The following is a 23,233-nucleotide window of genomic DNA, read 5'->3' as shown; positions in this document are numbered from 1 at the left end:
CCAGACGTCTGGGGAAAAACGCATAGGGCGACACATTGCGAAATTGTGACTTTGACCACAATCTTTAGTCCTCAAACATAAGATTCAAACCAGTTGTTCACTGAAACCTTGGGATTCATAAAGTGAAGTTATTTCATAACTATTATGGTTTTGCTGGAATAAGCCTATTTATCAGCATTGAAAGTTTGCTTTCACAGAGCAGAGTGAGCCTGATTTACCCGCCTTTCGTCTCCATAGCGACGGCAAAGCTGCAAATTTGACTGACAGGTCAAACTCCTGATTGTCAGTGTACACAGGAGAATTGTGTAGTAATTAAGAACCCACTTCCTCTAAATTCTTTCAAAATAAAAGCACCAAGCCAAATAAGTAGCTTTAAGATGTGATTTTAGGGCTGAGGTTAGAATTGAGTTTTGGTTCGGATTAAAGCAAGGGTTAGTCTGCCTTTAGTGATGGTTGGGGTTAGGGTAAGGGGCTAGGGAAGGCATTATGTCAATGGAGGTTCTCACTTTGACGTAAGTACAAGAAGGTGTGTGTGTGTGTGTGTGTGTGTGTGTGTGTGTGTGTGTGTGTGTGTGTGTGTGTGTGTGTGTGTGTTTGTAGGGACCTCCTTCCTATTTTACCACCATTTATAATCATCATCAGAATGAGCGTATTAATGTATTATACAGCACATACAGCCAAGAAACACATCTGTTCTCATTTTGTTGTCAAAGGTCCCAGATGATGTAAAACATATTCCTATTTCAATGGCTGACTTATAGGTGAAATGTCAGAACATTCCTCTTGATGAATAGTTCTGTTAAACCTCTTCAAGGAGCTTGGGATTTTTTTTTTCCTACTGTGTTTGGGGTCTGACACCACTGAGTCTGGGGTTCAGGGACGACTCTACACCCTGAATACCCTAAAACCTCTTTCAGGATTGGCCTGAGACTATAGATGCTAATGGTAACATATTAGTTGAGTGTAGTGTCATTTCTTATTAAACATTATCTCTGCCACTAGCAATTGCGTTGAGCCCCACACATGCTGTGTTCCCCAAAGTGAGCATTTGTAAAAAGCTACAGACCTTTCTTTCAACGTGTCAGATAGAAACCATGGAAAGAAAAAAGCCCTTACCTCCAATTGTGTGTTTGTTGGGACACAGGAACCACGGCAGTAGCAGCAGGTAGAGGAAATAAACCAGTGAAAGGAAGTTGTACCGAAGAAGACAAGCTGCAAAAACAGAAAAAGGTGAATCCAACAGCTTTCAGCTAAAGACTTTATAACCCTGTTTCAGTTCGAACTACCATTTTATACACGTATGAGGCTATGCTCATCGGCCTGCTTTGTTTTGTTTGCTACCGCAGCTGCTGCCGACCATATGACCCTGAGTGAGATTCGAGCCATGTCACCAGGGGAAACGGCCACAGCCTGCTGCTAAAGTGTCTAAAGAGGCTGCTAATCAGCAGCATATCCCGGCAGCAGCAGCAGGAGCATCTCTTTATTATGTACTGGATTTTAAGTATAATTTGTTTCTTGGCAACATGACACTGATGCGGTGACACATCTAGGCGTAAGAAAGCAGGAATCCCTGCAGGACAGACTAACACCCCGCAGAAGCTTTGCAGCTTCCACCTACACTTTTTCAGAAGAAAGCATCACAGACTCACACTGACAACTGCACGGAGAACCTTGCGTTACAACCATTTCCAATGAAAGCAAGTCACTTGAATGTTGGCAATAAATCAAAACCTTACACTTTTTTAAATATAAAACCCCAAGTTTGTGTTGAAAAAACGATATTTCGCCAGTTTCACTATTCATAAACACTGAGAATAGAGTTTTGATGCACAACTTTAATCAATTTAGTTTACTCATAGCACCAAACCACAACCTAAATCATCTCAAGGAGAAAAGAAAAAATGGAAAAGCCAACATATTTAGCAGCAGAGGGAAACTTTCTTTAATGGAAGAAACCTCCAGCAGAAGCAGATGCCTTAACTGGCCAGGGTCAAGGGACAGTGAATAACCAAAACAAAACATGACAGTGATCAGACCACACTTTGGACACACTGGACACCTTCACTGGCTGTGTTTCAACTGTGTTTCATTTATAACGTTTCAACTCTAGGAGAAAGTCTATTTGCCAGGACTCAACTTTGAGACAACTTCACCTAGATGATCAGAAGCTTCACCTACATAGACTTGAAGTTGGTTACAGGAGATAAATGCTACAATGGAGAACGTACGAGCCATCTTGAGTTGAATTGTATTATGAAGGTGAAATAAATCACAATGCGAAGAAAAGAAGATTTAGATGAAGACAAAGAAGAGGTGGAAAAAATCTAAAGCAATTGTTAAAATCAGGTAGTCAAGTTGCATTGTTTCTTGGTGGACTGAAAAGGGGTAAAAGGGAAAAAATAAATTGTTAAGAATACCAAGCAGAACTCATAAATTAAAGATATAAGATATAAAAAGCACAGGCTACGATTCAGAAAACTGAAACAAGGTTTTTTTTCTTGGCCGTATTGGAAATATCTGAGGCATGATAAAAAGGATGATGGGGATTAGAAGAGAACCTCTACATTTAGTTTGGGAGAGGAAAAGTCAGATGAGAGCGAAGGCACTCACCAAGTTACAGACGTGCACAACCTGGACAAGATGTGCAGAGAGTAGCCGTCCAAGTGGAAGAATCAGCAAGCTCAGTGGATATAAAGGGAGAAAGCCATTACGAAATGTATAACATCAGCTGCAGGTAAAGATGACATCCAGTATGCAACTCTAAAAAACATGGACACATCAGCATTGAGGAAATTATTAGGGATATATAGTAAAGTATGTAAAGAGGGAATGCAACCATGAAAGTATGAATCAAATCTTGTGGTTTATATTCTCACTGGTAAAATGATGGAAAGCATGATCACAACATGAGTGGCTTCAGCGAGGAGCAGGGACAGATAGAGAATCTATTACTGATATGGTACTGTATGGTTTGGAAGGAAGTTTAATTATTCAATTAGAGATAGGAATTACTGGAAAAAGACAGAACTGGATTATAACCAGGCCAAAAACACAATCTGTCTCCCATTTATCATGGTGCCCTTTTCATCTATTTCAAAGAAGATCAAGACCACTTCACAAGTCCAACAGAAAGGGCACACCCAACAGCACTGTAATAATAAAGGAGGAGCTTGAAAGTTCACATCTAGAGAAACTACACAATGCTGGGTTAAAAAAATTACCCCAACCCTATTACTTCGTTAAATATTACCTATACACTGGGTTGTTTTATTTGACTCATTTGATGAATCAAAATTTACTACTGTATATAGCTGGGTTAAATATTAACCATCTGCTATGTCATTACCTAAACCCCAAGTGTTCTGTTCATTGGCAACTTGCTGTTTCTTCTTCAAGACATGTAATCATCCAAACTATAAACTTCATCAAGTCTGGAGAAGTGAAGTTCAGAAATGAAGAAGCCTTTTGGTTGGAAAATGGCACGTTTTCAAGAAGAAACAGCAAGACCAGTTGCCAATGAACAGAACCAGAACAAGAATGACTAAACCCCCCCCCCAAAGACAGGCTTGCCTAAGATGTAAATATAATAAAAATATACCAATATAAAAACAGTGACATCAGATATGATAATATTATGATAATACTCAAAATTGCATAACCAGAAAAACAAAATACCAAGAAAGTACAGTAAGAGTTCAAAATCTAAATAATAATAAATTAAATAACTTACTTAAATTAAAAAGCATTACGAACACCTCAGCAATTCCTTGACCCTTAATACAGTACACCAGGCACTTGTGAAAACTCTTTTATTGTTTATTGTAGTTCACCCCCAAAAAAAGGTCGACAGCCATCCAGCAATGATTGTGTCACAAATGCAGAAAGCCTGGGAAGGTGTTGTTTCATCTTTGAGGCCCAGATTTTGTAGGACTGGTTGAATCCACCAGCTTGCTCCTGATAATCCAGTACACTTTCTATTGCATATGAGATGAAGCTGGATGGACAAATAGTCATCTTTACTGCTCACCTTTAACTGTCTCTACCAGGTGTCCAGCAGCCACTTAGTGTAGTTAATGTCCACCTATTAGTTTAGTTCCCATCTGACTTCCGTCCTTATGTAAGTGCCTTCAGCCAACTTCCTTCAGACTGAAGAAGCCACCTGGATTGGTGTTCCAGTTAACATGACTCAACCTTCAGATTATACAACGGTACATTGGTCGCTGGTTTGCAGTCAATGGGGCATCATGGAAAGGGGGCGGATAAACAGAGGCCTTTCGGACCACTCCTTGTCATACCTGTGGGGTTACAGTCTTATGCGTAAGTTTAGTCACCCCTTGATAAATAACAGATTTTGGAGATTTTTTCAATTGAAAAGATGTTAACAGTTTACCTCGGAAATAGTAAAAATGCACAAGATTTTCAGCAAACATTGGTTCATCGTTACTTCTAATGCCATAAAATGAAAAAAGATTAAAACAAAGATTGATACAGTGTTTTGGCACTGTGCAAAGGTTTGGGCAGAGTTCCAGACTCTCTTTTTACAAGGTGTCAGACCTTAAACAGCTCATTAGCTCTTATGCATGGCAACAACTGTTACTGATAAATGCCAAATACAACGCTCTTTATTCAAAATGGCACCACAGACGGCTGCCAACATTTCTTGCTTCTACCATGGATTTACTGGCTATTTTGACAAAGCAGGCACGTAAGAAGGTGAAGCGCCACCGGAGAGGTGCATGCTCAGGTGTGCTAGTGCATCTCCTCCAACACAAAGGCCAACTCCCTCAATACATTCTACTGCCGCTTTGAGCAGGCAGCAGACAGTCCTAACAACCCCCCCCCCCCCCCCCCCCCCCCCCCCCCCCCACCACCACCACCACTGTCCAGCAACAGGCCCACGGCCCCACCTCATCCACCCACACGGCTTCACAACTCACCGTCCCCAACCCCCTCACATCTCTCTCCATCAAAGAAGGAGATGTGAATAGACTCTTTAAACGGCAGAACCCCTGCAAAGCTGCAGGCATGTCATGTGCCAGCCTGTTTCAAATCCTCAGTTATCATCCCTGTCCCCGCAAATTTGTAGGTATATCTTAAGAGAGCTGTGCATGCAAAACAACCAAATAATACTACCGAACTAAAAGCCTTTTGCAAAGAATGGGAGAAAATCTCAAGTATAAGAACTGAAAAAAATTTAGCTGGCTATAAAAAACGTTTGCAAGCTGTGATGTGAGGTGTTACATTGTACTGATTATGTAGGGTGCCCAACCATTTGCAGAGTGCCAAAAAAAATATTTTCATTTTTAATCTTTGCTCAATTTATGGCAAGCAGTAACTATGCACCAATGTTTGCTAAAGATCTTTTGCAGTTTTTCCATTTTCAAGAGAGATTGTGTTAACATCTTTTCAATTAAAAAAAAATCACCAAAATATTTTGATGGGGTTCCTAAACTTTTGAATAAGATTATATGTCTTCTGAGAGAAACCAAAACAATCCTCTTTACCAGACAGACAACTAAAAACAGACTAAGGCAAAAGCCTTTAGACTCCAAGGACACCAAGACTAGGCAAAAAGACAAAATGCAAAAAAGATGTGATGTTAAACAATCAGATTGGGGGAGCGAGCGGAGAAGCGTCAGAACCAGTATTAGATTAAAGGTGCTTCCAAGAAATCACTAAAGAAACCAGAAAAAGTCCTGGCACGGATGGTGCTGCCAAGACCAGCACGCTCACATCTCTGAGCTTTCATAGGTGGTGAAAAGGGGACATGTGATGATGAATTATTATCCCAATCTTCATCTTCTAGGAAAAAAAAGACAGCATCAAAGCTACATCACCAGTGTTGGAGTATGAGCAAGAAAGCAAGAATGGAAATGATGAGCTTGTTCCCCTTTCAGCTTGGAAGAAGCTTTTATACCGGCAAAAAAGTGAACTGATAGAAGAAAACCTCCCTGGCTGGAACTGTTTCACCAGGGAGGAGCTCTGCTGCAGTGCAAATGAGGCCACTGCAGAGGGAAAAGACACTGACACACATTGTACATATTTCAGGGAAACCCCTCTTGAACTACGTCAACCTGTGCAATTGTTACACAGCAGTGATCAGCAGAAAGCATTTCCTCTCCTCTACATGTGACTCATGCCGTTTGTCATGTGACTTGATGGTAAGATGCAAAGTTGCTGCAGTTGTGTTGTTGCCTGTAAATTCACACTGTTTATTGTTCAACAGGACGGGAAAGAATCAAATCTAGACAATCCCAGCAGTTTTCTGTTTATTGAGGTCATCCCTCACAAAAAGTAAGCAAACTATGTCGAAAGCGGGCAAGGTATTGGGATGGGACGGGACAAAATAATAATAATAAAAACAACTTAAACAGACAAAATAAAAATATCAAGGTCTATAAAAAAATAATATATATATATATATATATATATATTGGTATAGAGAGGCAAGGTAATCCACACAGAAGAGAGGCAAGGTAATCCACACAGAAGGGGTCTCACTCCCAGAAGGAACAATAGCAGACATTGAGGACAATTACAAGTACCTTGGAATACCACAGGCAAACGGCAACCTTGAACAGGCAACAAGGAATGCGGCAACAGCCAAATACCTCCAACGAGTAAGGCAAGTCCTAAGAAGCCAGCTCAATGGCAAGAACAAATCCCAGGCAATAAACAGCTACGCCCTGCCAGTGATCAGATACCCTGCGGGAATAATAAGGTGGCCAAAGGAAGAGATACAGACCACAGATGTTAAGACACGAAAGCTCCTCACCATGCATGGAGGGTTCCACCCCAAATCCAGCACCCTGAGACTGTACGCCAGCCGCAAGGAAGGAGGCCGAGGACTAGTGAGCGTGAGAGCCACTATCCGGGATGACACATCCAAGATCCATAAGTACATCAAGGATAAGGCCCCGACAGATGACGTGCTGAGTGAATATCTCAGGCAGTGGAGAACAGAGGATGAGATGCTGGAAGAGGGACCATCATGGGAGGACAAGCCCTTGCACGGGATGTACCACCGGAACATAACTGAAGTGGCTGATCTCAACAAATCCTACCAATGGCTTGAAAGGGCTGGGCTGAAGGACAGCACAGAGGCACTCATCCTGGCTGCACAGGAGCAGGCCCTGAGCACCAGAGCCATAGAGGCCCAGATCTACCACACCAGACAAGACCCAAGGTGTAGACTGTGCAAAGAGGCCCCAGAGACGGTCCAGCACATAACTGCAGGGTGTAAGATGCTGGCAGGCAAAGCATACATGGAACGCCATAACCAAGTGGCTGGCATAGTATACAGGAACATCTGCGCGGAGTATGGACTGGAAACCCCAAGGTCAAAGTGGGAAACACCTCCCAAGGTGGTAGAGAACGAGCGAGCCAAGATCCTGTGGGACTTCCAGATCCAGACTGACAGAATGGTAATGGCGAACCAACCAGACATTGTGGTGGTGGATAAAGAGCAGAGGAAAGCCGTAGTGGTGGATGTGGCAATACCAAGCGATGGCAACATCAGGAAAAAGGAACATGAGAAACTAGAGAAATACCAAGGGCTCAGAGAAGAACTGGAGAAGGCTTGGAAGGTGAAGGCCACAGTGGTGCCTGTGGTGATCGGAGCACTAGGGGCTGTGACCCCCAAACTGGAGGAGTGGCTACGACAGATCCCTGGAAAAACATCTGAAATCTCAGTCCAGAAAAGTGCAGTCCTAGGAACAGCAAGGATACTGCGCAGAACCCTCAAGCTTCCTGGCCTCTGGTAGAGGACCCGAGCTTGGAAAGTGGATGAGACCACCCGCGTGGGGTGAGAAGGGAGTTTAGTTTTATATATATATATATATATATATATATATATATATATATATATATATATATATATATATATATATATATATATATATAAAAACAAAAATATACACATACAAACCAGCTGTATACACAGAACACAGAACTAAACCTAAGCCAGATGTGTAAGTGTTCATGAGGACTGTTGCCCTATTGCAAAAACTGGCCCTGAGTCTGTTAGTCCGTGACCTCAGCATCCTGAGTCTTTTTCCAGAGGTCAACAATTTAAACACCCAGTGTCCTGGGTGTGTGCAGTCTGTCATGATGTTGCATGCCCTCCTAAGACAGCGGGTGGTGTAGAGGTCCTTTTTGGTTTATGGTTTATGCTGCACTGTCTTACAGTATTTTAACGGTATGATTTATTCAATGTATTGGTTTTAAGTTGGTTTCTTAAGCTACATATTGTGTTTCAACTTACTTTTTGCATTTCAATTATTTCAAACCTTATATTTAACTGTGAAACACTTTCGTTAACCAGTTGGTTATTGGAAAGTGCTACATAAATAAACTTTGAGTTGATTTGATCTGGTGAGGGAAGAAGGTGGCCAATGAGCTTTTGGGCAGTGTTTATTACCTTTTGTAGCACCTTATTGTGTGCCATGGTGCAGCTTGAGTACCACATGCAGTATGTTAGCACACTCTCCACGGAGCAACGATAGATTGTAACCAGCAGCTCTCTCTTCAGTTTGACCCTCCTGAGGATCCTCAGGAAGTGAAGACGCTGTTGGGCCTTTTTCATAACCTCTGAGGTGTTTGAGCTCCATTTGAGGTCTTTATCTAGGTGTACACCTAGGTACTTAAAGCTTGGCACCCTCTTCACACACACCCATTAATAAGAATGGGCTTCGGATCTGACTTCTTCCTCCTGAAGTCCACAATTATTTCTTTGTTTTTTGCGGTGTTTAGAACCAAATTGCTGTCCGCACACCACCCCACCAGCCTCTGGATCTCATCCCTGTATGCTGTCTCATCACCACTAGAGAAAAGCTCCACCACGGTTGTGTTGTCTGCAAACTTAATAATGACATTGTCTGGGTGTGTACTGACACAGACAAACATTTACGGGGTGTACAGCAGAGCTCTCAGCACACAGCCTTGTGGGGAACGGTGTTTAGTCTCAGGGCTGTGGAGAGATGAGGACCCATTCTGACTCTCTGCACTCTGTCAGAGAGATAGTCTCTGATCCAACAGCAGTTGGAGGGAGGGAGTCCAATGTCAAACAGTTTTGTTAACAATCTGTCTGGTAGTATTGTGTTAAATGCAGAGCTAAAATCGACAAAGAGCAGACTAGCATAACCCCCTTGTGTGTCCAGGTGGGAAATGGTGGTGTGGAGCGCAGTGACAGTGGTATTGTCGATCTATTAGCTCTGTATGCAAACTGCAGTGTGTCGGGTGTGGGTGGGAGGTAGGACATAATTTGACGTCGGACCAGTTTCTCAAAGCACTTCATTATGACAGGTGTCAGAGCTACTGGTCTGTAGTCGTAGACGCTGCTGATGGAGGTCTTTTAGGCAGCAGGGAATTGTGGCTGACTTCAGGCATGGTGGGATGTAGGACTGAGACAGTGATAAGTTCAAAATGTTGGCAAAGACCCCAGTCAGCTGGTTTGCACACTCCTTGAGGACCTTCCCAGACACGCCATCTGGTCTGTGGTTCACAGCTGTCATGGTTTTGCAGGACTTGTGGTTGGTTAGGTGCCAAAAAAAAGGGCAGGCAAAGCAAAACAAGGTCACGAACTAGATCCAGAATCGGTACAAGGGTAGGACTACAAGGTATGAAGCACTAGACAACCAGGAACTAAAACCAGAACCAAGTCAAAATAAAACAGGAAATGGCAGAAGAGTCCAGAGTTGTGACAGCTTTGGCCTCTCTGATGCCTCTTAAGGACAGCTCTGGCTGCACTGTATTGTGCTTTGTCCCCGGATCTGAAGGCAACATCACTTTGGAACTGGACCTCTTTGGTCATCCAGGGTTTCTGATTAGAGTACACCCGGAGACGTTTGACCACAGTGACATTGTCAACACAGAAGTTGATGTATGAGAGCTGTGTATGTTGAAATCAACATGGACTTGTGATCTGACAAATCCAGATGTGGTAGAGGGGTTGCTCTGTAGCCTTTTTGGATGCTGCATACTGTAGTAATAGGAGCACGGGTCATGCAGTCTTGCTACCATGGCACTCTGTACTCTAACACCTAGGTAAATAAAACATTTAATGCACGAATGCTCTTTGTCAACTTTAGCTCGGCATTCAACACTGTCATCTCCAAACTAACCTCCAAAGTAGACCTGGGTAACAACACCCTCCGAACGGGATCATGGACTTTCTGACCAACAGACCACCTTGTGTTAGGTCAGATTACAGCTACTCAACCACAACCACTCTTAACACATAGTGTAATGTACCACATGTACCTTAAGCTGACACATTCATAACTAAACAACTGCTGTACTGTGGTTAACTTAGCCTTAATTAATATTAATACCAATAATACTGTTAAGGTATGTGCACACAATCATACGAACATATACATTTATCGTACACATACACATATGTATTGTTATATATAATCTCATACTACTTAATAATTGCCATGACATACAAAATGACAACTTCCATATTCACACATTATTGATATTGGTAGTGATAAGTATCAGTAATACTCACAGCTAGGTTTAGAAAGCCTGTTTACCAGCTCAGGTGTTGAGTGTCCCACTATAAGGTTAGTAAAGAAGCACACCTACACCCACACATATATCAATACACACTACCACAAACTCTCTCACAAAGAACTAGTCAATCATACGTGAACCCATGCACTCTCAGATACATTCTCACACCCAAACCATTCGCTTAATCTCATTCATGGGGAGGGTAGGTCTCCGGCCTTTTGCAAATGTGGCCCTAGGCGGGGACCGCAGCACCTCCCAAACTCTGAGGCTAGCTCTGTCACCCATCCCACCGCCCCCCACAACCTGCAGCCAGGAAGAGATAGATGAAACCCCGGACCCGCAGTCCTACTACCTAGGCATCACACGCAGCACAGCCAGAACCATCCTCACCCCTCTGTCACACTTACCTATTCTCTCACTCAAGCATGCTCATGCTCGCCCCGTGTAGTGCTCTACTCAAACCTACACACAAGCACACGGCAACCCTCAAAATGGCCCTACTCTGGCACCGGGGTACCACCACACCCCCACCGCAGGGGACCCATGTGGCCACCCCGGAATCCACCAGCCCCGTTGCCCCTGTCCCTTAAGCAGTCCCAACCACCAGGCACCCCCCCACCACCATGCCAGACACTGTGCAGCACCCGAGCTCCATGCATCTCTACAAAATAGAAATAGAATATAGTATAGTTGAGTATAGTTGTGGTTATTACTGTTCAAGTACTGAGTAACGCTTAATTTCTTTTTATTTTTTTGGATAAGGATGATTTTCTTTGCGACACAAAGGACAGTAGGAAGTGTGTGTGATGAGTCTCAAGGTCAAGTCCACTTAGATCTCCTAAAAGACAAAGTGCAGGGGCTGCTGGGATTGGACAGCTGAACTAGGTTGACAGGTGTTCACATACTCTTTGCCAAAATTGCTGCACGGATATACATGACCAGAATGCATGTAGGAATCTATCTGCTGTATTATCTGTACAATGAGGGCAAATATTCGAGTTTGTGAGACCCATTTGGAACATCCTTTGTCCTGTATAATGTGTTCTATGAAGAATTTTATATTGTATTAGTTGTAAATTTGTATTTTTTGTCATTCTGAATAAATTAGAACATATATTATTCCAGAACGTGTGATTAGTGATGTCCAGATCAGCTTCCCATTTAGAGATTGGAAGGCTCACTGTCTGTATTGACTTTAATTGTTGATATTCTAAGAAATTGGCACTAGTGATTTCAGAGGTCCCTCATAATATCCCTATCAGGATATTAATGTTTATATATCTTCCTTCTGGATCTGCAATAGTATTATTGTGAATAAAGTTAATCTTTTTATTTATCAGGATGGTGACCCCTCTTTGTTTAGAATTGTAACCGGCTAAGTAAGCATTTAGAAACTCTGTTGATGCCAGAGTATAATCAATAGTTTTGGGAATATGAGTTTCTTGTAGTAAAGCAATGTCTGCTTGTAGGATTTCCAATGGTTAAATATTTTAAAGAAGCTTCAAATGTTGCTTGAGAAAGTTTTTAACGGTGGTTTCGGTGGGTCCGCCTCCGCCGCCAGAGAACACCAGGTTGTCTCTCATGCTGCGGGCCTGCAGATCGATGATGTCTTCTTTAACTTTTTTATTTTCGGCCGCTAGCTGAGCCACATCCTCCATCAGGGACTGCACCGTTCCCTTCAGGGCCTCGTTCTTGGTGGCGAGGAAAACCACCTGCTGTTTGCTGAATTCCAGGGAGTCACGGAGGGCCTGGAACACTGTGGAGAACTTCCACTAGCGCCAGATGAGCGTCGAAACTTGCTAGTTTTTTTCTATGGACTCCAGGATGTCTGTGATGTTTTTGTGACTCAGGTGAGTCAGACAGACGGGATCTTTTGTTTGGCTCCTGTCCTTTTTCCCTATAACCAGATGCTCGAAGCACTCGTCGATGTACTCGAAACTTTCTTCGGTGTTATCCAGAATGGTAAGATGGTTGATTGTTTTTCATAGGATGAAGTAGTTATTTATATATATTTATTGGCGGATAGTTTATCGAACTGTTTAATGCCGATGTCGCGCCGCCTTGTTGAATTTCTCATATTCTCTCACAGCATCGCGATCTCTGTTCCCGCTGTTGCTGTGTTGTCCACACTTGATGTAAATGCTGGGTACACACACACAGTTGCTTTACTGTATATCAGCTGATTGGTCTCAGTGATGGTCATAATTGGTATTGTTTGTAGTGCTGTATTGACATCTTCTAGCAGCCATTCAGCAGATGCTTCACTTATTCCTGGTAACCGGCTTCGGGGAAGATGGCGTCCTGGCTCCCCTTTGCCATAGCATTTATATTGTGTTGTACCTCATCACTCTCTAGTTGTGACATCAGGTGTTTCTTGTGGATATTAGAGCACTGTGCTACTAGTTGTTTTGCCATTAGTTTAGATGTTGGGTTTCGAGGTACCCATAATTTTCACATTCTCTTCATGCCCACTAGGGTTACTGCTGTAGTAGCATTTCAACAGTTCCCTGTTCTCAGCTCTTGTCCATGAATGTTTTAGTAATAATAATAATAATAATAATAATAATAATAATATAAGCTCTGAAAATAATGTAGGTTTGATTTGGAGATTTCTTTGAAGACACGCAAAGCAAAACAACCACTAGGACCAAGTCTAGCAGGGAGAAAATAACTGCTTATCGTAGTTCGTGCCACTCTGGTTTCTTCAGTCCCTGTAAACTGGTGCCCTAATTCGAACGTACACTTGTTTTTTTTAGCTATTCTAGCTCATATACACATGCTTCCTGTTTGCTTTGTGTGACCTTTGTGGTAAAATCACATTGTAACTATCTGTTCATTTATTAGTGCTTTTGTTCTTTTGGGTCATTTTAATACAGCGTTGCCAAACACTTTCATCTCAACAGTAACTCCATTGTCACTGGGAGCTGCCAACATTCAGTTCCTGGAACAACCTCTATGAAGATGTCAACTCAGTCAGCAGATCACAGCACTGGTTCTTTTGTTTCTGTTCTTGTCCTGGTAATGTTACATCACAACATCCTACAGAGACTGGAATATAGAATCACGATTAAAGTTCCACAGGGTTCTGTGCTCAGTCCACTTCTCTATACACGTCTTCTCTACGTAATATTAATAAGAAAGACTTCATTTTCATTGATGCTATATTTATCTATGAAACTCGAACTTCAAGACTGTTTAAAATAAAAAGTGTGGTTTTTATCTGCTATATCATACAAGACTAAAGAGACTGGACCTTCCCTGCTTCTACTTAAATACATGCTGCACACATTATGAATGGTTTAAGTTCCTCCCTGCATTAGTCTGAAGCATCCGTCATTAATAACAGCTGTGCCACTGCACTTGGCCACTGTCAGACAAGCTCAGCAGCACCTCAGGATACACAGAACAGAAGTAGGAGTACACACACTTGTACTTGCATCAAAGTGAGAACCAAAAAAAAACGTATTTTTCTAGCACAGTGAGGACATTTTGGCCGGTCCTCACTTCTTTGAAGGCCTGTTTGAGGGTTAAGATGTGATTTTAGGGCTGAGGTTAAAATTGAGATTTGGTTCAGATTACAGCAAGGATTAGACGTCTGCCTTTATTTGTGATGGTTAGGGTTAGGGTAAGGGGCTAGGGAAGGCATTACGTCAGTGGAGGTCCTCACTTTGATGTATGTACAAAAATGTGTGTGTGTGTGTGTGTGTGTGTTTTACTTCTACACTTATACCCTTCATCATCATTTCTCCTCTGCTACATGTGATGAAGGGCTGTTTTAGAAATGGAACAGTGTGTGTGTGTGTGTGTGTGTGTGTGTGTGTGTGTGTGTGTGTGTGTGTGTGTGTGTGTGTGTGTGTGTGTGTGTGTGTGTAATGGAAAATGTTTGCCGTTGTGCTATTTATTATCCAACACAGTCGTCATGTGCTGGTTAGGTGCAATACTGAACATTCTTACACAAACAACTAATCTCTTGTGCCCTGTCGTACATCAAGTCTAAACATCTGATGTTCCATTTGACTGACTAATAATTTATGATATATGTTTGTCTTTTACACCCGGACTCTGGCTCCATTCTATCTGACTCCCCACCAGACCCAAGGCTGTTAAAGCGAATGCATCTTGTCTTGGAAGCTCGGTGTTCCTTCCTTTGGATAACAAGACATGACGATGCAGAAGTGAGAAAGCAAACATTCTCACTCACAGCGAGATAAGGTGGCACAAACAATTCCATTGCTGCAGAGAGACATTCCACCAGAGCCAGAGACAGGGGTTAAAAGGCAGAAGCAACTTGAGGATCGTGGGCTCTTTGCATCACACCTTCGTGGTGTGTGCACTGATCTCCCCAGCTGGTTTTTGGTTTGTTGATGTGCACAATCTACATCCATGCTTTTTATTTGCTTTCCCCATTATTTTTATTTTCTTTATTATTTCAATAAATCGCACAAAAGGACAACTCTCTCATCTGCTTCTTTATGGAAAATTTCCACCACAGAAATTGGCGTCTACGAACAGGATTCGCTGCAGGTCGTCTGGACGGTGTGACCAGGGACGATAGTCCTGAGGACTAGGGTCGCTCAGCCTCCAAACCTCTACAGACATTCAGAGCAGGGAGGACTGCTCACCTGTCTGGATCGCCTCTCATGAGATCCAACAAACTCAAAATCCAACCTCTACTCTGCCCGGTGAGAGAGATTCCGTTTTGTTGCGACTTATTAAAGAAAAAAAAAACGGGTTTGAATTTGGTTTCAGGTATTCGGGTTTACTTGGCTCTGATCATTTGGTTTAGGGAAAGTAAGGTAAATAACAATTAATTCTAAAGCATCCCCTACTAGACTAAAACATAAAAGAAAACATGATTAGGACTAGAGATAATAATGTTTCTAAAATGACTATTTGACTGAAAACATCCAAAATATAATATTAGGAACAAAATTTTCAATTTTAAAATTTAATATTCGGGTAAATTAATTAGGTCAAAGTCTGCCCTGGTGGCTGAGACGGTGTTTGCTAAGGGTTGGCTCGTGGGACCGAGCTTGTTTTGTCTGTACTGAGGATACAGACCAGTGTGCAGATCTGAGCGCAGTCCAAAGGGAGTGGACAAAAAATAAAAGACGGCTTCTGTAAGACGGAGCGCGTTTGCAGGGGGAAGTGTTTTCGAGATACGAGGGACCCGGGTCTTGGAGGGGCCTGACGGTGAGGGAGCACTTCCGAGAACCCTGTCGCTGATCTGAGCGGTTCCCTTTCTACGGAGACGTCTGTGGAAGAGAAATTTATGCTTATTGCTTATGACAATCAGCAAAGAAAAACAAGGAGAAGACGTGCTCTGACACAGACACTAGTTGAAACAACAGGAGAAGCTTCAGACGTGATTGGCCCAATAGAGCTGCATGCAAGGATCCAGGAAAGGTCTGTCATCGAGGAACAACTGTCCCATCTAGGTCAGGCTCCACCTACTGGCGCTCACATCAGACTGATGGTTGGGGAAGGAGGAAGGTGACGGTTCCTTTTCACGTGACGTAGAAGACGGTACCGCAAACACACACACACACATTCATACACGCAATGAAGAAACACGCTTACAGCTGATAAACGCTCAAATTCATGTTCATGCTTATCTGCTCAAAATTTTGCTCAAAAAATCCCACAGAGTGATTTTAAAATGATGACAAACAGCTAAATGACAACTGCTGCATGACTTTACAGTCTGATGGGTTTAAACTATTTCAATTTGCAACAAATTCAGTAATAAAATCCTCCATGTTTCTAAAAAGATTTGTGCACACTATAGGTTTGTCTGGCCAGACTGTAAAAAAACAAAAACAAAACCAGACTATAGGAAAACAAAAACAGACTAGTTCCTGCCTCAAGTGGAGGAGTTTAAGTATCTTGGGGTCTTGTTCACGAGTGAGGGAAGAAAGGAGCGTGAGTTTAACAGACAGATTGGTGCGGCGGCTGCAGTAATGCGGTCGGTGTATCGGTCTGTCGTGGTGAAGAGGGAGCTGAACCGAAAGGCAAAGCTCTCAATTTACCGGTCAATCTACATTCCTACCCTCACCTATGGTCATGAGCTTTGGGTCATGATCGAAAGGGTGAGGTCACGGATACAAGCGGCTGAAATGAGCTTCCTCCGCAGGGTGGCTGGGCGCTCCCTTAGAGATAAGGTGAGGAGCTCTGTCACCCGGGAGGAGCTCGGAGTAGAGTCGCTGCTCCTCCACATCGAGAGGAGCCAGTTGAGGTGGCTCGGGCATCTAGTTCGGATGCCTCCTGGACGCCTCCCTGGGGAGGTGTTCCGGGCATGTCCCACCGGTAGGAGGCCCTGGGGAAGACCCAGGACACGCTGGAGAGACTACGTCTCTCGGCTGGCCTGGGAACGTCTTGGGGTCCCACCGGAAGAGCTGGAGGAAGTGTCCGGGGAGAGGGAAGTCTGGAACTCTCTGCTTTGACTGCTGCCCCTGCGACCCGGCCCCGGATAAGCAGATGAAAATGGATGGATGGATGGATGGATGGAAACAGACTATAGGAAGACTTAAACTGACTGAAACAGACAGACACTGACTGAAACAGACTATTAATGACTATTAAAGGGAAGACGACTATTAGAGAGAAGTAATAATAATTACTGTACGTACCAGATTATTAAAGAAAAATTTACTGTTTCACTGTCTTGTGCAACATCTGACAGCAAGACACCTTAAGATTAATTTTTGCTTTCAAACTTATGCCCAGTAAAATTCTTAAGAAGAAATCTCATGTGTAGTTTAGATATTTGATTGATTTCCACTCCAGACGGAGTGCAGGTCACATCTACAGACATTCTAAATAATCCCTCTTTTGTTGGTGTTAACTTCAGCTCAGCTGTGCTCTTATCATTGGCTGCTGAGGGGGGGCTGTAACTGAGGCCCTCACACAGGCTGCATCACAGCTTGTTTCCATGTGATACGACCTCCAGAGACGCATCTGACCTGTCCTGTACAGCACATGTGTCTTCTGGTCCTGATGATGAGTTTGAAGAGTTATGATTTCACACACACACTCAAACTGACCTCAACTTCCCTCTTTTGGGATGAACACAGGTCTGTGCTTGCGATTTCTTTTACTAACGAACAAAAAGATTTTTGATGTTTATTCTACAGTTCCACACGTCCCTCTGTGAAAACATGATGAAGACAGATGACAGGACGTGGGTCCTTTTGTGAACAGATGTCAACGGGGTGGAGACTGGTGACCGACTTCTGACCCCATGTGACGTATTTACCTACTTTACATACTTTTTGAAAACTTTTTTCTTATTCTGCCGTCATGTGCAGCAAACAGTGAACTGGGTACCTCCACATTCTAATGACACACATTACATGCTTTTGTTTTTATTTTTATTTTTCAGAGGACGCTCTGACCCAACACTCAGCCTTACAGGAAGCCCTGCTTCCCTGTGGCTCACACACAGACATGATGTAGGTTTGATCAGAGGATGTGAACCAGTGGTCATCACACCTAAATCTGACCATGAATTCAAACAACAACACCCTCTTCAAAGGAAGCCATAGATGGCGTTACTGCAGACACCACTAAGCTACTGAAACATTAGATGCTTCAGGCCACAAAGAGATCCTGTCTAAATTACAGTTTGTTCAGACAAAGGTTATTTTCTGGGTCATTGTAATTACAGCTGATGGCAAATCCATATCACCCAACAGAGTTGAAGCAATTTGAAACCTGCCTAAACCGTGCACGTATAAACAGCTTATTTTTTCTAGGTCTTTGTTCTTATTGTAGGACCTTCAGTCCTAACTTTACCTTCTCTGAGGCCCCACTCAGGGTTCTGATGCAGACGTCTTCATCGTCCACTTCTTGTCTCACGTGGACGTCTGAGGCTGAACAACGTTCACTGACCTCATGCTTGCTCTTCAGTCGACTCCTACTTTGGGTCTTCCTGATCTGACCCTATGCGACCTTTCACTCAGAGAGTGGATGAGAAATCAGGTTGTACGACTTCTGTTCTTTTGTCCTCATACTGTGACTTTGATTCTTTAGGAATAGAAAACATCCCATCTTTCTACAGCCTGATGGCTTAGATGCAACACCATCTTGCTCAACATGCTGAACGTTACTGTCAAGATGCCGTCTTGAAGTCTGGCTCTTTGCTAAGACACTACTCTGCTCAGGCTGCAGAGTTGATCGTATTGACTGAAGCTGGTAAACTAGCAGAAGGAGAGTCTGTTACCATCTACACAGACTCACAGACGCTCTGTGGAAGCATAGGAAGCTTTTGAAGTCTGATTGCAAACCTATCTTACATCATGATTAGGTTCTGCTTTGCTGGACGCTGTTCTGCTGCCTACAGCTAATGCTGTTTGTAACTGTCTGACTCACACCCTCAGTGACAACTTTGTTTCTGCCGACACGCAGCTGCAGACGCTGGTGCGAAGGTCGCTGCCCAACAACCCCTCCCTCTCCTGATCCTCGTTTCCTCTCCTCATCCTTGTTTCCTCTCTAACTCTCTTTATCCTTCTTCATCTCTCTCCCTGTGCTTTAAACATTTTCTACCTCACAGGAACGCAGACTCTGGCTGACGAATGGTTCCACCTGTAGCCATGGAGTCTGGTTTGGGCCTGATGGCAGCCGTGCCGCCCAAACACCTTTTCCCCACAATTCAGATTTCCCAACAGGTGAAAACAGGCGACAGGACCATTACACATCATCCAACCAGGGGACTGGGCGATCATTAAGTAGTTCAGGAGGAAGCGCTGGGACTCCAAACGGTGGCGAGGCCCCTTCCAGGTCCTTCTTTTTTTTTTTTTTTTTTTTTTTTTTTTTTTTTGTTCTGTCCAGCAGTTAAGCAAGCAGCATATATTACGCTGAATGCCATATTGTGATGGACAGCTTTGCTTTAACAAGAAGAGTATATATAGAATATATATACTCTTCCTGATTTATGGTTTATTTAATGGTTTATTTAGCTAATCCAAAATGTGTGTGATGTTGCTGTGTTGGTGGACAGGTTAGGGATCTGCTTTAGGGTGTGTATGCGGGAGGGTGGGGGGGGAGGGGGGGTAAGGGGTGCAACCAGCTGCTGAAACCAAGCAAATCTGTTAAGTAAACAATCGGAGCAAAAAAAAAATAAAATAAATAAAATAAATAAGAAGCATGGATGTACTTTAGGCTAACACATTCATAACTAAACAATTTTTGTGCTGTGGTTTACCTTGGAGATTAATACTAATACCAATAATAGTGCTAAGGTATGTGCACATACTAATACAAACATATACATACAATATACATACATATGTGCATTATTATACATATCCCATACTACTTAATAAAAGTCATGACATACAACACCACAAATTCCATATTCACACATTATTCATGTTGGTAGTGATAAGTATCAATAATACTTACAGTTGGATTTGGAAAGTGTCCCACTACAAGGTTAGTAAGGCTGTAGCTTAACATTATTCACCCAAAGGGTGAGGCAGACGTTGGTGCATGAACAATGCCACTTGTGGAAGCCAGGGTGATGGGAGGGGCTCCGCCACTACGCCCATCCGGCAAGCAGAGGAAGGAATCCTAGCAGCCAGGGAGCACACACACCTTCAGTTCCAGGAGGGCAGGTGTTGCGACCCAAGCCGCCCACACAGAGCCCCCCAGGCAGAGCTGCAGCAGCCACAGAGACAGCACCCGAGGCCAGAGTGGGCCACCGGGGGTCAACGCTGTCCGCCCCATGAGAACCAGGGGCAAACACTCCCCCCGGCGGGAGGGTCGGCCTGAAAGAGTAGAGCCCGAGGACCCACGGTCCGTAGGGAGCCCGCCAGAAGATGCCCCCGCGCCCAGAGTGGGGCCCGCCCCCAGTCCACCACCCCCACACGGGCGGAGCGGGGCCTACCCCATCGGCCCGACCTCATCCCCTGGCGCTACAGCGGCCTGCAGCACAAGGCCAGCAATTGGTGGGGTCAGCAGAAAAGAGACCACCCAGGCAGACGATCATCGTACCCCGGGCGAAAAACCGGACCCCCCACACTTCAACCGCACCACACGCATACCAACTCACACAAACACAGATGCATACACCCACCCACATGTGCAACACACATCATCACATCAACACACACACACACCATAGACTTCCTCACAACAAATTAGTCAATCATACGTGAACCAATGCACTCTCAGATACATTCTCCCACCCACACCATTCGCTTGATCACATTCGTGGGGAGGGTAGGTCTCCGGCCTGCCGTCCATGTGGCCCCAGGCAGGGACCGCAGCTCATCCCGAGCCCCGACCAACCCCCCCAACCCGGAGGAGGCAGAGGGCAGCAGAAAAAGGCACCCCAGAACCCTGCAACCCAGCTTGGACGTGAGTGTGTGGAACTAAAGTGCACTGAAGGTGGGTGACACCTCCAGGAGCACAACCGCTGGCTGACGGTGTGTCCCCCGGACAGTGCCCCCCCGCGCCCTAAATGTCTTTTTGTAGTTAAAACTGGGTGGTGATCTCTCCATCAGGGCCAGTGGCCGAGGCCACAACTGGCCTCAGCCCCAGGCCCCAGTGAAAGAGCCCACCCCCGGCCCTAAATGTATGTGTATGTAGCTAAGTATGAGGAACTTTGGGAGATACCCAATTCTCCGGGGGGTCCAGCAGACAGAGCCATCAATGGGAAGTCTACTGGCCCCCCCGGAAGGAGCCCCCAGATTCCTGGACAAGTGTGTATGACTAATGCAATTAAAACTGCAGAGCATCCCACTTGGAAGGGACGGAACCACTTCCCAGTAGCCCTGGTCCCTCCATCAGCAGGACGCCCCTTGCAGACCTAAGTGGATGAATGCGGAGAAATGTAGTTGGGAAGCAGAGCTCCAGGGTCCGCAGAGCCAGGTTCCCGACTGGCTCTGCTACCTATCCCACCACCCCCCACAACCCCCAGCCACGAAGGTCAGGTCAGCCAGGTCCTTCTGACGACCCACACGGCTGTGAAGATCACAGAAAGAGCGACTTGGATCCACTCCATCCAGGAAGGTCCCGGATCCAACAGACGACCCTCCATCTACACGGAGAAAACCACCACTAACGAAAAGAACTGTCGACCCTCGCTGTGCTCACACACGCACTGAGGCGAGGCTGCGTTGACCGTTCAGCTAAAGGTGTGAGCCAAGTGCCGCCTGAAGCTGCGCCGGTGAATCACACCATCAGACCATACATCTACACACACGAGCAGCCTTGAGTTGCCGACGCTGGACGACGTGTAGACTCTTCGCATCACGGGGAGTGAGAGTGACTCAGACAACATTGGGAGGAAACCTGGCGGTGATAACGAATCCCAAGTGTCTCTGTGATCAGCTGATCACAACCTGAAGAACTCCAACGAACTGTCAATACATCAACACACAGGTTGAAAACAATCTAACGCCACTGTTCAACAGGAAGAAGCAGATTGTTACAAGACACGGCGTGCCACGTCTCGAGTGAGCAGCAGAGCTCACTCACCACAGTTGGTGTCAGAAGTGGGATGGCTACTCGCAAGACAGCACCGAAAGGCAGAAAACCTGGACCACCAAACAGCTCCCAACCTTTTATGCCTAAGTTACTTGCATTTTATGTGAAGGTGTATTTTTGAATCTTGATGAGTTAATACACTCACTGTTTCATTTGTAAGGGCCGTCATTACAAAATGCCATGTTTGACAATTTTTATTATTTTAGTGTTTGATTAATGTGTAATCAAAAGGGGGGAATGTAATGGAAAATGTTTGCCTTTGTGCTGTTTCTTATCCAACACAGTCGTCATGTGCTGGTTAGTTACAATACTGAACATTCTTACACAAACAACTAATCTCTTGCGCCCTGTCGTACATCAAGTCTAAACATCTGATGTTCCATTTGACTGACCAATAGTTTATGATATATGTTTGTCTTTTACACCCGGACTCTGGCTCCTTCCTATCTGACTCCCCACCAGACCCAAGGCTGTTAAAGCGAATGCATCTTGTCTTGAAAGCTCGTTGTTCCTTCCTTTGGATAACAAGACATGACGATGCAGAAGTGAGAAAGCAAACATTCTCACTCACAGCAAGATAAGGTGGCACAAACAATTCCATTGCTGCAGAGAGACTGTGACAAACCGCCAGTTTGTTTCCCACTGAGCAGCCCCGGACTGTGCGCACACACAAACACACACACGCACCAGCTGATTGGCCGCAGAGAGCGGGTGCACACGCAATCGTGCGGCCATTTGGACATTTCACCACCATTACATCTTGTTACGCCGTTAGACTAACCACATACACTTGTCACTTTTGTTGGTTTTGGTTTCTTGTGTCAGTACTTACGTGTCGGGAGTAGTCGGACTCCCGCGTCGCGCCGGCAAAACCGGACAGCTGGGCAAGCTCACTTTTGACGTCATTGCAGTGTCGCCTCGGCGCGAGGCGCGGGTCCGACGAAACCACTTTTGTTTGTTGTTATTATTTGGTCCTAGTCATTATTTGTGGGGTATTCTTGTGTTATGAATCTGAGAATTGTTGTGTGAATATGGGTGATTGATTTATACTTGTTTAAAGGTGAATATTGGGATTATAAATGTTTAGTTTCCAGAACGTTCTGGAGAATGGTTCCACCCAGTTGAAGGGGGCGGGGCCAGGCCTTTAAGAAGAGTGGCCAAACTCCCTTGTGGGGGAGAGTGGACTGGACGGAGAGCGAGTTGGTTGGTGAGAGAGTGTTGACAA

General features: G+C 44.4%; 1 protein-coding gene across 4 annotated transcripts in view; it reads right to left on the bottom strand.

Moving 5' to 3' along the window:
* piezo1 (piezo-type mechanosensitive ion channel component 1) overlaps positions 1–23,233 on the bottom strand; it is a 78,171-nt gene that overhangs the window by 45,924 nt on the left and 9,014 nt on the right. For all 4 annotated transcript variants that reach the window (XM_029174957.3, XM_055502378.1, XM_029174959.3 and 1 more), the window contains exon 2: positions 1,117–1,212. In XM_029174957.3, the coding sequence (XP_029030790.1) occupies positions 1,117–1,212 (96 nt within the window). The remainder of the gene's footprint in view (positions 1–1,116; positions 1,213–23,233) is intronic.

This window comes from Betta splendens, chromosome 15, assembly GCF_900634795.4.
Source record: "Betta splendens chromosome 15, fBetSpl5.4, whole genome shotgun sequence".
NCBI lineage: Eukaryota > Metazoa > Chordata > Actinopteri > Anabantiformes > Osphronemidae > Betta > Betta splendens.
The sequence above is the reverse complement of the archived record's forward strand: the minus strand, read 5'-3'. Positions and strand labels throughout refer to the sequence as shown.